The sequence below is a fragment of the Pagrus major genome, chromosome 7 (assembly GCF_040436345.1).
Source record: "Pagrus major chromosome 7, Pma_NU_1.0".
NCBI classification, from domain to species: domain Eukaryota; kingdom Metazoa; phylum Chordata; class Actinopteri; order Spariformes; family Sparidae; genus Pagrus; species Pagrus major.
Genome location: NC_133221.1, coordinates 8,865,150 through 8,881,790, shown reverse-complemented (window position 1 = coordinate 8,881,790; position 16,641 = coordinate 8,865,150). Strand labels below are relative to the sequence as shown.

Below are 16,641 nucleotides of genomic sequence, written 5' to 3'. Positions count from 1 at the left end.
ACACAGTCAAGTCACTCATATAAAGAAAGATGGCATGACAGCTCTCAAAAAGTGAAGCCAAAACATCTTGATCGCCTCCTGGTGGCTGGCTGCAGTATAGGTCCTAAATCTCGCGCCCTGTACGCTAGCAGATGGGACATGGGCCGTTTCCAAAATAGTTCTTATCATGCTGATGTATGTTCAAGTCTTCCTTTTTCTGACAAGTTTGATTGAAATCACTTATTTGGTGCTATAAAAAGTGGGTGTGACGTCATGATTGACAACTGAGCGGGTGGGATCTCAATACGCAACTCCACTACCTAATCACTACTGTGTAGTAAGATGGCAGCACTCCTATCCGGGATATTTTGGCTTAATTTCTTTACAATGGGAGGAAGCAGAGACGCGTTGTCCATCTTTATACACAGTCAGTGGCCTCAGACTAACACAGGGAATGTTCAAGTCACAGATAGGACAAAGTGTTGGCTCCCAGGTGGTGGTCAAATTACAGGACTGACATTGGCGCTACATACGACAATAGATAAAACCTATTTTTTTCTTTTTGATGTTTACCGTTTTGACCAAATACAAGCACAAGTAAAAGCAAAGTCCACTGATTTCTTACCAAATATGAATCTTAATTTGTTTGACCTTAAATGCAGACTCATTCTTCTTCTGGATATTGAGGTCATTGGGTTTTTGACCCCAGAATATAAATGTCCTTGATTTTGCTCTCTGTGCTGTCGCTCTGCTTGTTTGTTTCAGTGCCTCTGTTCTCGGTTCGCTACTTTTATCCATAGCTCAGAAAGGCAACATTAGAGCTAAGCAGCTGTTATCACTATCACCAAACACATTTATTCATAGAGTAATTATCCAGCTGTCTACAGTTTTCTCAGCTCTGCCAGTTTGAGGCCGGGACTGTGATGTGAATCTTTTGGATCTTTGGGTTTGCAGCATTCAGAAAGCCTTGGCAGCATGTACATCAGGATCTGAGTGTCTCTTCATCTCTGCCCTCCTCGTTGTTACGCCTCTCTCTTTTGTAAGATAACTGCTCATGCTGGGAGTCATTAGACTGTGATGTTCCTAAGTCCCCTGGACAGTGAACTGCGGATCTTGGAAGTCTGGTTTATGAGATCAGTCTGGCCTAGTGAACTGTCAATGTTTACATTTCATAAACGCAGTGTTATTTGAGTGGAGTGAAAAGCTGGATCATGTGTTTCAAAGCGCTATGACTATATCAGAAGTAGACAGTGAGCACCGGTCCAATCTTGCCAAAACTCACCCCGTCTCTCTTTCACTTCCTCTCTCCTTTGTCTTTCTTGATGAATGCCCTCAGTTCCTGTTAATCTTCCATTTTCATATTAATTTTGTCTTTATTGCTTCCAGATGAGATACATTTGGATCAAGAGATTAAAGCTGCCATAAATCTACAAACTTCCTTCACTCACCAGATAGCCACCCTGTCATTTTTTCATTATTTTCGAAAGACAGAACAACTGCTCATCTGCTTATTATTACTGCTCTTATTACAACAGTGTGTGTCTGAAGAAAAATGGAAGCGGTGAGGAAGTGGCTCGCCGAGCTGTTGGACAATAACCCTACAGAATAGTTGCAAATATCACTTTCCTCGCTCACTGAAAAATTATGCTCAAGTTGCTCAGGGAGAAAAAAAAATCATTCAGAAAATTAAAACTGATCTAATCTCGCTGCCAAGTCGGTTTAAATGCAACCCTCCATCCATTCTGCCGAGGCTCCTCTTAAAGAGCAATGCCTGGGGTGCAGTTTGCTCATGAGCTTTATTGTTCTCATTAAAAAGACATCAGCTTTCCATTTTTTTGCGTTAATGGGTCAGGTGTTCCCTGGGCAACTTCTGCGAGTCTTTCTGGGGACAGTGGAGAGCTGGTCACTGCAGTGCACGGCGCTAACAGTCTGTTTCCCCTGCTGGTAGGAAGCCCTTGTTAGCAGTGAGCCTGGGCCAATTAGGCAGCAGGGGTCTGCCAGCCTCTCAGCTAATGACAAGGCTGCTGCTGGCCTGTCTCTTATTAGACCTGCCCCTGTCCCCCCTTGCCTTCCACCCGAACAGGAATAACTCCGGCCAAATGAAGGCTCCATCGTCAAGCTGGACAAAATGTAACAGTTCATTTATTCTCCCCAAACATTTCTCCCAGTCAAGAAATTAAGCCTTTGAAAGGCCAGCCAAGGTGCTTAGCGGTTGATAGGAATGCCATTTAGGTCAAGAAGGGTTCCACTGCTTTGCATTTGATTTATTGTCTCTCTTATATAGGAGGATAGCAAGAACGCACTATACAGTATGTGCGTGAGACGGGATCCAGCACATTGCAAAGCTGGAATTTCAGGCTCAGTCAACCCACACATCCATAATTTTAGTCCTGCACATTTCTGAATATCCGGTAAGGCGATTACCTAAAGTGTGCACTGATGGGCTGTTATGCAAGTCACATATAATAAATCTTGTATTCAGTCTTATCGTCTTCATACAGATAATATCAGGGCCAGAAGTGGGTACCATGGGCCAAAGTTGTCTGGCCTGCCCGATGTTTCGTGCAGGAAATCTAAGAAAGTGTATGTGTTTAGCTCTGATTAATTGTGTAGCTTCTTACTGAATCTTTGTGGTTTGAATTTTAATTTCTCTCCAGTGTCCCTGTCCCTACTTTTAGATATCTACAGTATTTATTGTTTCAGGAGTTGCTGCGGGTGAAAATCCAACATTTTTTGATTTTGGTGCTTCATAATGAAAGCTTTTAAATAGCCAACGGACTATTATGAAAAAATTCTAGGAAATGAAACCAAATTAGTGGAGCTTTGTTAGCAGCTATTTGTCGACAGTACTGTGGGGAGAGGGAGTATTTGCATCCCTGCCACACTGGGCTGACATGCCGAGTCTCACTGAGTCAAGCCAAGCTAGCACATGTGTATGGAAAAGCCCCAGAAGTCAGTTAATTAAGGGAACTTGGGATCCTTGTACCATTTCGCATCTTAATAACACAATAAAATTGGTGTTTGCTTTTGGACCATGGCCCACCATTAAGTTTCAGTTTTGGCCTTCCAAGGGAAAAAGTCTGGGCGCCCCTGCATAATACGATCATATGATGAAGTGGAATCATCAGCTCTGCAGAGTTCGTTGTGAGACAGCACGGCTGAACAAGTTCAACTCGCACAAGTGAAAAGAGAGCTGCAACTTTTAACAAGAAGTCGAGTCCTCCGGATCAAACTTCCTGTCACTCTGCCAATCAATATGTCAGAGTGTGCGTGTCTGGCATTGTGCAGAGAGATGTGCTACAGCCACAAGCGGTCTGAAAGTTCACACCGATCTGATGATTACATTAGAGTGTCTGAAGCTCATTGCAGAGAAAACTTCGATTATATGAGCCTCGAAGCTGTACTGTCACCTTTCGCTGCTGGAAGAAATCTGTAAATAGGCCTCTGCACTCGAGTCTGCACAAACACAAACAGATGAATTTAGATTAACAGCAAGCAGTGGCCAGTCACGAAGGAGGTCTATCATGAGAAAGATATCTTTTATTACTTTACTGGACATTTTTAAACAATAAAGAGTCAGACATTTGAAAGAAAAGCATTGTGTTGATCAATAACAAAGTGTTCAGGTCGGCCAAAGCGATAATTACTTCAAACATTAAAAGTTTCAGTATCAGCCTCGTCACCTGACTGTGAATACCAGCATTGCTCCTTTTCTCTACAGTAGGCCTTGTCTTTCCAGGAAATGTTTACTTTGTCAATGAGAACCTCTTCCTGTGTTTACAGCTTTCATTAGCTTCCCAAAGGGGTTGTTACCCCTTGCAGGCAATATCTCGTCTGCCTCTCTCGCTCCTCCTCTCTCTCAGACTCAAACATGAACACAATGGACATGATGGGCATAATCGAACGCACGCGTGCACACACACGTGCGCACAAGCACCCGACTTAGTCATTTTCATTTTAATCCTGCTGGAGGCATATTCAGACATGTTGTGTTATGACATTTAGATGCAGACCGTGGCGTGTTGACTTCAGGATATGTGTTTTATGTGCTGGCCGGAACTGCAGCAGTGCGAGGAATTTTCAAATAAATGTGATCAAATCCATAGAAAATGGACGCATCATATTCTCAGTTGGTTTTGCTCTCCAGCCATGACATTCTTTCTGTATGAAATCAGGCGCAGGGTTATTGAACCCTGTTTTATTGTTGTTTTTTCTTATCGTAAATGGATAAAATAACCTACTTTCTTGCAGTGCAGTATCCATTTAGACTGTTGTGCATTTCAATTTCATGAAGTCATGCACTGCTAAAGGGCCAGTTTCCACCAATTCCAATGATGCAATGTTTAAAACAGAGAAGTCAAATATATTACTATTTGTACATTTTATGGGTTTTTATGTATGTTCATGTCTCGGGCGTCCCACTGCGCAGAAGCTGACATGCTTCTTACATGTTCCCCTGTTGTTTCTCAGCAGGCCTGCCCGCCTGTCTGTGCATTGGCCACAGAACTGTTTTTACAAGTGCAGAAGTCACTGCTCCATTGCTCTGCAGCCCAACCGTATAACCAGGCTCTTTTCCTATTCTAAGGAAGTGGAGCGAAGGGAACGCCTCGTGCTCCCTTTGCTACCTATTATGTCTGTCCCGTTAGTCCAGCAGCAGAGACGAAGACACACGGGACACTCTTTCTTATGTCCTCTCTGTCTGCCTTCTTCTGTTTTCTCTCCTTTTCAACATCTTCCCTCATCTTCTCTCTTTGTCCAGACTTTACCAAACCCCTGTGCCCCCACTCCCTCTCACCTCCACCCTTGAACAAATATACATCAGTGGCTTAGGCTTCAGCAAATGTTGGCTGCCTTGCCACCGAATTCTCCGTACCTCATTTGAGACGGGCATCCCTTTTGCTCGTGGGTTTGTTGAAGGCCATCTCTAAGCTGCCCAGCCCAGCATGCTGCTGCGGACTGCCTGAGTGCCAGTGGGGTTTTTCCACTAACACTTGGCTGTCATGGCTTTTACCAGAGGGCCAGACTGAGCTCTGCGGAGACAGATGCCTTCTTCAGCTGCCTCTCCCTTTGATTTTGGAAAGAATGCGGCTCTGTAATAACATACTGTATCTCATATCTTTTGTATCTCTTTATTAAAGAAAGCTCTGCTGTGCTCTGCTGCTGCCATGTTGTCTGTGCTGTCGGGAGGATGCCTGGCTCCTCTGGGACATCGCACAGTGAGGTGACCTTGATAGAATGAGAGGAGGAGTGAAGGCGAGAGTGGCACGTCCCCAGCAGGTGCTGCACAACTGTGTGTGACACAGATGGGCAGACGCACACAAATGCCCATGCAACATGCATGCATTATGCAAATACACCTCTTCCACATACATTAATGCAAATACCTGCGCACATGCACAGTTTCCACAATACACAGATTTGTATATTATTGCCACTAGACGCTTGGCAGTAGAAATTCAAGAGAATCTGAGGGCTTTTCATGAGCATATCTTAATGTAGAGCTGCAACAGTGAAGATGCACTTTGTTTTTTTTTGGGAAGAAGTGTTAATTAGAAGAGACGAATCTTCATTGATTGATTTTCATACGTAAACAAACAAAATAACCAAATCATTTTTTTTTCATAACTGAATAAACTGAATATACAACTGACAACACATTTTCATACTGTTTTACTTTGTTAATATTTGGCTGACCCTGCCAAACAGCTTCAAACAGAATTCTGGGGACCTTATTTTTCTCTGTGAACAGCTTATTAATTCAGTTACACAGTTCAGTTAAACTACATTGTGCACCTTTAATCGATTAATTGATAAGTTATCGGCTTTTAAATCGATTGCCAACTAATGTTGATTTGATATTTTTTGACACTGATCGACGTTTTCTGTCATTTTTTTAGATCTATACTTGCAACTAGGATATTTATTGAAAATTTGATTTAATGTAAATTGATATTAGTCAGATTTATCTTTAACTTTGTTTACTGTGTGTTTTGTCTCTTTTTTGGCAAATAAATTACAAGTGTAGGGAGGTGGAGAGAGTTGATAATCATAACTGTAAAAAAGAAAGCGTAGAAAAAGAACAATTGCAATGAATGAATAGTGAAAAGACAACCACATGAACTGATAATCAAAAGACCCACAAGGCCTAAAATTAGTGCTGGATTAGTCACGCGATATGATCATACGTCTATTATTGACACAATATCAATATTTCATTTTTTAATATCACATTAACGTCAGTATCGGCTTATCGCGACACCAAGATGTAGTCTTGTCTACTCACTTGAAGTATATCTCAACCGTACAGCTGTTTCGACGATGATAAAACTATGCTTGGCTTGTCTTGGAGCATATGGAAACTATATGTGCTTTGTTTCAACCTCAGGAGCACAGTATACTAATAAAAGTTGTACATTAAGCACTTTGGGAGCAACATATATCCGTCGTCAATGCTCTCCGCTCTCTTTTCCATCCGGTTGTTTATGCTTTCAATGGCTCCTCTCTGCAATAGGGAGTGAAATGAGCAGCCTCAACAAGGCCTTGGGGAGCTGGAGAGAATCAGCGCTCGCACAACACACCAAACAGTAGCACTTGGACGGATTCTCTCTGCTCTCTATGAACGGAGTCGACGGGGAAGAGTTACTTCCTTGACCCGGCTGGCTTCCCCGTTGGGTCTGTCTGACCATCTGTGTCGCAGCTCAGCCCAACCCAATCCGGTTCAGCTCCTTTTCCCATTCTCCTTTTCATGCGCTGACATTTTTATCCTCCTATTAAAACTTTTAAGGGCCCATTATCTAAGAGGAAGGAATGTTGCTTTAATAGTGTGGTGGCTCCATGCTTAGGCCCCTTCTTTTCAGTTTGTAACCAACCAGCACTGGCTAGCTGCTTAATGTTCTCCAGCCAGCGTCGAGCAAAGAGGGGACCTTCTCCCCTCGGAGACGTATGACAGCAGCTCAGCACGGACCATGAGCCCTCTTTTCACTGCCGCAAGCACTCAGAGCAGACTATAAACCCTTGGCATGCCTTCGACTACTTCAGCCCCATTGTTTCAGTCTCTCCACTACATGGTTCTCAGGTTTAAGAGATCTCGGTGAAGAACTTGTGGCCTCCGTGGATCTTTTGTTCAAGGATCACAAGAGTCGGCGTCTTAGCTGGACCACCATCTGAACTTCTCTTCTTTTGCGCAGTCCCGCATGTCACGTTTAAACTCATAACCTGCTGTTGAACATATACTGTTGTTTGTTGTTTTGGTAGGCAGGTTTTTAGTTGAGAAGTCCAGCAGAATAAAGAAGATGTTTTTCTTGTAAAGTATGTTTTCAGCAGGTAGGGTTTTTCAAGAGTTCTGAAAAACAGCTTGTTCATTCGTAACTCACAAGCTATCAGGTTTAAATTACAAGCCACTGGCTTTGATAGTGATGTGTGGGCTCCAATCAATCTCTCCACACGGCTATCCATTCAGACTGACATGCCCGCAGGAGTTGCTATCAGCAGTAAATCCTAATGTACCTTTGCTTTTTTTTGCTTTTTTTTGTTGTCCTCTCCTGCTGGTTTTCAGAAAAGCAGCGATATGATGTGACCTGCACTTGATGCACCAACCTGCAGGCCTTGAAGCTCATCACACATATTAAGTTGATGTTCCACTGAGTCATGATGGACACACAAATGGATTCTCCTGAAAGATGATTAGCTGTGGTCACTTTTTGCCTAATGATCATGCTGTTGAGATAAGCAAGAAGTGGATCACAAGCATGTGATACGACCAACACAAGTCTTGTCTACAAGTGTGTCTGCCCTCATCTCATCAACTGAAAATGGGGATATCACATGCTTGCGTGTAATGAATGAATTAAGCTAAAATCCAACCACATCTAATCAGGATTTAGCAACATTTGAATCAGGGTCAAAGGACAGTTGGTCAAACAGCTGATGAAGCAGATTAAATTAATAATAACTCAGGGGGTTTTAAATATTTAATGGTACAGAAAACATGAGATTTGAAGCCAAGTTTTTAGGGGCATAATGATTAATAATAATGATTTGAATAACATTGATTCCAGCTTCAACTGCATTACACTACTCTTGGCATACACTTAAATGTCCTAGAAGAACAGACAGTTGTGGTTCATTGCAAGGTTTTGTATGAACTAAACAAAATCTGTATGTTAAAGGCTGTAATGTGACGTGAAAAATGAGACCTTCCCTGTCTCTCTCGCCTATCCAAGACTGTGGACGATTTCTTTAAGTTGCTGGACTGTGGATTTCTTTGTGAAGGACTCGGGTCGGATTTTCCGCTACAGTCCAATAAAATGTGACTTTATGCTCGTTCTCGCGTGCTTCACCTCAGAGAGCAACAGTAGCTACAGTTAGTATAGAAACAGAGTCAGCTAACATAAACGAGTGACCGGTTTCCAGCACAACACAGAGCACCTTTAACCTAAGTAAGCTAGTTCCTGGCTGTAGCTTCTTATTGGTGGTTTCAATCCTCTTATCTAATTCTAAGCAAGAGAGCAATTAGACGTATTTTCCAGAATGTTGACCTGTTCCTTTAACACACACGCTACTATAATACATAGTGCAGCGGTTTCAAACCTGGGGGTCAAGACCCCTCTCACAAGATAAATCAGAGGGGTCATGCGATGATTAACAGAATAATAAAGAACGCACCTCTGTGCTAATTTTCTGATGTTTCTGTTTGAACTCTTTTGGTATTCAATGAAACAATCAGAGAAGCAGCAATCAACCTTTGGTGGGACTGCTTACAACATCTAATCACATCACACATCTATGTGTGATGTGTGAGGAGGTCACATAAAAATATTAAAAAGGTCGGGAACCGATGACCAGAACAAAAAGGGGATTTATTGGCTTCTGGCAACAGCATCACCTCTTAGTGTTGGGTACAGAGGTCACGACCTGTGCTGGGAGGACAAAGTTGTGGCTCATTTTGCAAAGAGGAAAACTACCACTTGTTTTCTTGGTTAATTGCAGTGTTCTCTTTTTTTTTTTTACCACGAGTGCAGTAGTTTTGATGACTCCTACCCAGTCCTCTGCCTATAAAGTGGTCTGTCATAGTTTTATAAGTTTCTTCATATAGAGTTGAAATTTTTTTTTGTGGATCAAGGCACGTATGATCTAGCGTTCTTTTAGGTTTATTTCTCTCTTTCTGTGCCATTCAGCTTATAAAAGCAGAGATGGCATAGCTACATACATTCTTTACTTAAGTAGAAGTACTGATTTAACTTCTTTACTAAACTAAAAGTAAGAAAGTGCAGGCTCTAAAATGTACTCAAAGTATAAAAGTAAAAAGTATCCCCCTGAAGGACATTTCTACTGGCCATTTCTGTGCATAAAATTCAAAGACTATTAAATTTAAACTTATCAAACTAAAGATACTTGATAATTCCCCTCAAATGCATTAAAACCAATGTAACAAGCCTGTTTTGTAAGGAGTAGAAAGTACAGATATTTGTTACAATGGAGGGAGTAAAAGTAAAAAGTTGTCAGAAAAATAAATAGTAGTACAGATACCTGAAATATGTACGTACGTACAGTGACAAAGTATTTGTACTTTTTTACTTCCCACCTCTGTATAAGAGGATGTTATTCTTTCTGCTTCCCATCATTTGGTAATGATAAAAACTGGAGGCCTTTGGCAGCCAGTTAGGGGGAACAGCACATGGCGGATGATAGCTGGGCCCGGCCTGCAGAAAAGGACCATTGTGTCAACACTTTGGCTTTTATTGGTCCTCAGAGAGACGAAGGCCCAGGTTCTGGCCCCAGCACGACATGTTATTGATTGATGGGTCTGTAGCTTTGCATAGAGGGGCTGCATAAAAATAAAGGGGGAGTGAAGTGAGTTTTGGGATGCATAATACAACCTTAGTAAGTAATCTTTAGTCCGGTGGGGTTACTTAGTTGGAAATTCAATACTCTGTCAAGTTCATAGAAGTCTGTTTCTGGCTCTGGCCTCCGATAGACACAAAGCCAAGGAAAGGGACCACTGAATTCCACATCCTACTTAAATATCCACATGACTCGCTGTGACATTTGCAGCACTTTACAGCAGCCGCTCTGTTGATGCTCATTCATGGTCACTTCACTCCTGCAGTGCCTTTTTCTTTTTGCCTTCAGAGCTGGAGCGCCGGCCCCGTGTTTGTTCAGAGTCTTTGGGAGCGCTGTCGCTGCAGTTAGAGTCTGATAGCTCACCCTGTCTGCAAGAACGACAACAGCTCAGGCAGGAAAGTCTGAGAGGATTGTATGACCTTGTGACACTTGTTGACAGACTTAAAGTGATGGAAGGTATTTAACCAGGAGGTCAGAATTGTCTGCCACACTTGCATCGTCAGCTACGTGACGTGAAGAAAGACTCAAAATAGATTTCTGCCACAAGTGGAAATACATAAAAGGGCAGGTTGAGTTCTTGGCAAACCGTGTGGAAAACAAGAGGGCATAGTTAGAGGAGGTTTTGGTGGCGAGAGTCAAAGTAGATGAATAAGTAATTAAGGATAGAATAATGTAAAAATAGTCAATTTCTGTCAGGCTGAGATTGTTTTTTCCTTGTAGCCCTCGAGGCAGGGACGTACACGAGAAACTGTATGACAGCGCGTGGTTGTCAAGACTGACGCGCTACATTTGGACATTACAGTAGAGGAAGAGTGCACAAGGTTATATTAGCTATACTAGGTGCTGACACTTCTTCACACATATGCTAATGCTTAGATTTATAGCAAAAAAAAGTTGACTAATTAAGAAAGTTAGACCTCCAAACACCCTTCAGTGCGACGGCAGATTTAATGAGACATTAATGGAGATGTCTTCTTGCTCGCTGCCTCCCTGTTCGCCAGAAGAGAAGGAAAAGGAGAGAGATCTGTTTGGTTTTTAATGAGCCAGAGAGCTGGGGTTTGTCACTGCATCTGTAGCGGTGGCAGGGTTTCACAGCGAATAAGTCAAATATCAGTCTTTTCCCACAGAGGCAGCAGTTTGAGCAAGAAGAGGGAGCAACGCGTTCATTTGTGTAATAATTCATGACACCGAGGTCTCGAGTCTTGAAAAAGCGTTGCGAAGTGTCTGTTGTACCTCTTCATCAAGCATTTATACATCACACAGAAATTATGCATCTTTGTGTGCATCCATGTTTAGTGAAGCTTTGAATTATGAAAGCCCCTTTTTTTCCAATACTGCCTTCATTTCGTGTTTTCAGAAGTTTTTCACGTTCTCACTGAAGTGCTTCAACTTTGATGACTCATGAAACCGTGCACTTACACCCTTATTTTTGTGCAGTCCCTTTTGATCTCAGTCTCCGCAGTCAGAATTTAAAGAAGGATTTTTTTTTTTCAGTGTTCCTCCTTTCTTTTCTTTATGGGGGATTACCTCAATTAAAATTACAGGTCTACGGGATCAGCTCCTGCTGGGAGTTTTATCCTTTCTGTTGGCAGCCTCCTTTTTTATAGCCTAAGCAGAGTGAGCATGTTCCAACAAGTGCTTGGATCTTTGTTAAGGGGTACTGGGCATGTCAGTCACCAGCGGTAGGCATATATGTGACTGAAGGTCAGGATGCGTGTCAGGCATTTGAACATTTTCACTCCTCTTACCAGCTCTGTGATATTTAATTTTAAACCAGACTCCTTGTTTATTGGATGATGTTTGGAGTTAAAGGGACAGTTCAAAATCAAGAATACTTTTCTTTTCTCTTGCCTGATTGTTTTGGTTTGATTTGCTGAGTTTTGGAGATACCGGCCAGAGAGATGTCTGGTAAACTAGATTGCAGTCTACTTCTGGTCCTCAAAGTGCCAAAAAATGCATTAAAAAACAGCAATGTCACTTTCCAGAAGTCATGACCCAGTTACTCAAGATAATCCACGGAGGTTGTTGTGAGCAGTTTCATGTAGGAACTATTTTCTTTCTGCCAAACTTATCTTTGGAGAACGAAATTAAAAAAGTTGTTCAACTCTGCTATCTCAGCGAAGGACCGTCTCAAAAATTAAGTCATTTTTTATCTCAAGCTGACCTTGAAAATACCATTCATGCTTTTATTACACTCTCTAGATTATTGCAATGCCCTTTCTTCTGGTTTTAATCAGAGAGTCATCTCTCTCCTCCAGCTTGTTCAAAATGTGACTGTTGGGACTTAAGTTTAAAAAAACAGACCACATTAGTCCAATCCTTGCCTCTCCTCACTGGTTGCCTGTCAGTTTTAGATTTGATTTTAATATATTAATGGTTACCTTCAAAGCTTTGCAGGGTTTGGGCCCCAACTTGTTCTGCCTACTGGTTCCCTATGAACTACGGATGCAAATTGTAAGCATTTTCATTAATTTATAGTCGATCGGTTAATCATTCATTTTATATGAAATATGTTAAATATTTTTCCATTAGAAATCTGCTTTAAACACTGATTTGATCCATGTGTGATGCAAAATCAGAGTAGGATACATGTGAAGTACAAAAGACAAAGTAAACACCAAGTTACTTGAAAGATAAACTAAATAAAAACACAAAATAATGACTTCAGTTTTATTGCGGAGCTTCCATCTGCTGCTATTCAACAACTGACCCAATAAAATCCAACCCATATTGACGCTACTAAATGGCTAAAATGCAATGATTTCAGTTTGTATACACTGTCTTTTTGTAGTAGTAGCAGCAGTAATTGCTTGTATTGTCATGAAATATGTTTTCTCAATCAATATTTTGGATATTCATTTTGAACCATATAACCCTGCTTTCTTTTGCTATTTTAACTGTATATCTTGTTGCTTACTATGTTTAGAAACTGACTCCTGGTCTCGCCGTTTCCTTCACAGCGCAACCAGAAGGTACAAAGGAGGGACCTACCTGCATGGACAAGAATCACGGCTGTGCACACATCTGTAGGGAAACGCAGAAGGGTGGCATCTCCTGCGAGTGTCGACCTGGATTCCAACTCACCCGTAACATGAAGGACTGCAAATGTAAGTCATGTCAGCCACAGTTTCCCCTCTGTGAAACACACACACTCGCACACAGACATGAAAACACACAATAAGGAGGATTTATAGGCTCCTCGTGAAAAGGTGTTCGGGGTTGGAAACCTGCCGATGACGGATAATTGCACTCATTCCACAAATGCCTTCCAACAGATTTGAAGTGGCTACTGGCATTAACGTTGCATTATCAAGCCGTGACTAATCTTCTGAGTAGTCCTCATAAAGAAAAACATGTTTATCAAATAAGGAGTGATCATTTACACAACCAGGGCAAGTGTGGAGGTTACTCGAAGGGGACTGCTCTGATGGACAGCGCACACTTCCTGTTGCTGTGCAACGGAGATCATCTTGTCAGAGCTGGGGCCAGGGCTGATGGGGGATTTGTCTGTGTTTGGATAAGGATTGGAGAAGTGTTATTCTATAGTTTTTCTGTGACAGCCCAGGAAAAGGGCAAAAGGCGCTGGGATGGTAGGGTGCAGACAGGATGGCGGTGGAAGCCTCGGCTCACTCGTGCTCCTTTTCACTCTGTCATCACAGGTGTGTTTAAAGTGCCAAGGTTAATGCTCCCTTCGCTTGCGAGCACATAAATGTATTTGCACTCAAAGACACACACATGTACACACATACAGTATCCATACAAGATCTTACTCTTCTCATCATTCATGGTTAACTGACATGAGTCGATTACTGATTACGTAAGAGATGTCTTAAATGTTAAAAAATGAGTTCACTTAAAGTTAATTATATGCATTAGAATGGAGACTGTGTTAGTAGCTCTCAGGCTGATGCTCTTATCCAGTGAGACATACAATGAGTGAAGAAGTTCAGCCTCTTGCTCAAGGCGTTTGAAGATCGTGACCTTTCAGCTTCTCTGTAACTCCAATGCAATTCATTAGTGGTGAGGATAAAAATATTTCATCTGGAGAGTAAGTAATGAAAAAGGCTATGATACTGATTAATGAAGCAGTGCATATGTAAATCAATGCATGCCCTTCTTCACATTATGATACACACATTTGGCCTTTGAGCCCAGTTGTTCACAAATTTTTAAAAGGCAAATAAAAATGTTAGGCCACGTGTAGAGGTCCCACTGGTTTGCAGTGATCTAATGTAGGGCTGCAAGTAACTATTATTTTATTTGATTATTTTCGTTTCGTCCATTTATTGGTTAGTTTGTCAGCAGAATTACATGTAAACTACTGAACAGATTATCATTATCATTAATGCATGGAACTATATGAGAAAAATCTGGTGTATTTAGGTGGCTGGTTTCTATGAGTGAGTCCAGAATCCGGATCTAGCGGATTTAAATGTGTTTTCAAAGAGGGCAGTCTTTTCAGGCGCTGTACGGTAACAAATAGTGATAGAAACCTGCAACTACAGTACCACCAAGTGCAGCTGAGATAATAGAGATTCAGAATAGTGGTTAAAATGGTTTTAACGTGTCTTTCATAGTTTTAAAAGTATATCCAAATGAATATAACAGATTTTGTTGCAGATCCAGATCTGTGAGAGTAAAGTAGACTGCACTAAGCAGGTTAATGTTTTGCAAACGTTTAATTCTTATACACAATGAGATCTGCTTAAAATAGGATTAAGCAGTTATGTGTGAGTTAAAGGAGACATGTTGGGCCTTGTTGGAGGTATGCATTTACTGCCATTCTAGTTGTCAATTATTTTTTTCTTGATCAGTAAATAGTTGTTTGGTCTATAAAAGTTTAGAAAATGGTGAACCAGAAAATATTCTTATTTCAGAAGCTGGAACATTAATGTGGGCGTCTTTTCCTCAGTGTTAAAATTTTGAGAGTTGTGAGTTTGTTAATCCACTTATTTGGAGGAACTCTGCAATATGAAGCCGTGCTTACAGAGTGTGTCCTTGAAGTCCTCTGAAGGAAGACTGAATGCAGTCTGAATTGAGCCTGCAATATAAAGATCACAGTGCGTACGGCCCAGAGGAAGAATGCGTGTTATCCTGCGGGCATTCATGTCATACCCTCATCTCTCTAACCTCATTTCTTGTCTCCTCTCTACTGTCACCTTTCATGGCATAACATGCCAAAAATACTTTGAAATAAGAATGTATATCATCCTGTGCAGTTTATGTTAACTGTGTCCTCTTTGATAGTGACGTGTAACTATGGTAATGGGGGTTGCCAGCACATCTGCGAGGAGACGGACCACGGCCCCAAGTGTTCGTGCCACATGAAGTTTGTCCTGCACAGCGATGGAAAGACTTGTGTAGGTGAGTCATCTCACCCCGATACAACGACCAAGGGCAAGAAATAATGGATTTTGAATGAGAACATTTTAAAAGCACAAATGATAAACTCGGCATCCAATTTCCAACAGCAAATTTAATTAACTTTTGAAATGAGGTTTATAGTGATAAAATGCAATTTTCAGGATACTTGTTACAGTTAGCCTGAGCCCTCTCTCTCTTGATCTGTGACATACAAGGACAAAAGGCGACCACCTACTGTGCTTCCCTTCCTGCTTCTTCTGCTGCTTCTTCTGCTGCTCCAGTAACCTCCAAGTCTTTGCATCTGCTTTGACCTCTCTTCCTCCTCCTCTTCTTCACTGGACACTGTGCAACAGCTCTCTCTATTCCCTCTGTCTCTCAGCCTTGCAGTCAGAATGCACACCTTCTATTAGCCCTTGGGTCAATTCCTCTGCTGCTTCCCATTGGGGAATAACTCACACACCTGACCTAACCTTCCACTGGCATTTATCAGTGTTTGCCTCAGTTGACTTATGTTGAGTAAAAATCATTGAGCTACTCATGCATATTGAACCGTTCTGAAGGGCAGTTTCCTGTCAGATGGGACCTGCAGGTGTAGTAGAGTGGAGGCACAGGTCTCGATAAATGTGTTCGGATTGCGATTTAATCGACCACCATAGAACATTAACAATAGACGTGTTCAGGTGTAAATTTGAGATATTTTATCCCCAATTTAGTGTCATTAATGGTTTCTGTGTACAGAACAAACCCATTTGAACCAATTTAATGTGCACTTTGTGGTGTTAGTAATGGAAGCTTTAGTGAGTTGAGTAGGATGTATTATCATTGTCAGGAAGACAAACATAGTAATAGAATTAAAAGCTACTCCTGCAGAGCAAACTGGGAAGGTGGTTGCTTGGTTTCAGTGGCTGTTAAGTTTGAGAGCTCGGTTTGAGTAGCGGCTGATTAGCTCAGTGTTTCTGGATCCCCTTTATTACCACAGCCCTGATGAGAGCCAGACCTATGTCAAGGTCTGGTCAGCCAACCTGTCATTATTGCTGTACCCTGCTAGGCCAGGGGGACGCCACAGAGTTGACCGCAACCAAATTATATGCCTTAGCTTGTTTTGTTCCCAAGGCAAGGCAAATGCACATTTGGTGTGCCAGATTAGGAAGCAGTCAGCCAGTTAAAATCTTTGATTTCCCCCTCAGAGTATGGGGTTACAGAGGCGGGAGGGAGGGCTGCTCTGCGGTCGACACGGGGACGCTCCATCTCCCAGACGCTCTATTAGTTAATAAAACCTCAATAAAACAAACAATCTGCCAAATGAACCACTAAAGGGAGAGTGAGTGACAAGAACGCTGGAAGACCTTCAGTAAGGCACCACTACTGTGCACCAGGAGTGTAACTGTGTATGGTTTCCACCACAAGAAAATATTCAAAAGAAATGCATGATGAAACTTCTGTTTTTTTATGTAA

At 41.8% G+C, this 16,641-nt stretch overlaps 1 protein-coding gene across 2 annotated transcripts in view; it reads left to right on the top strand.

The window, feature by feature from the left end:
- Positions 1–16,641, top strand: part of scube3 (signal peptide, CUB domain, EGF-like 3) — an 88,051-nt gene that overhangs the window by 37,055 nt on the left and 34,355 nt on the right. For both annotated transcript variants that reach the window (XM_073470053.1, XM_073470052.1), the window contains exons 5-6: positions 12,783–12,929; positions 15,070–15,186. In XM_073470053.1, the coding sequence (XP_073326154.1) occupies positions 12,783–12,929; positions 15,070–15,186 (264 nt within the window). The remainder of the gene's footprint in view (positions 1–12,782; positions 12,930–15,069; positions 15,187–16,641) is intronic.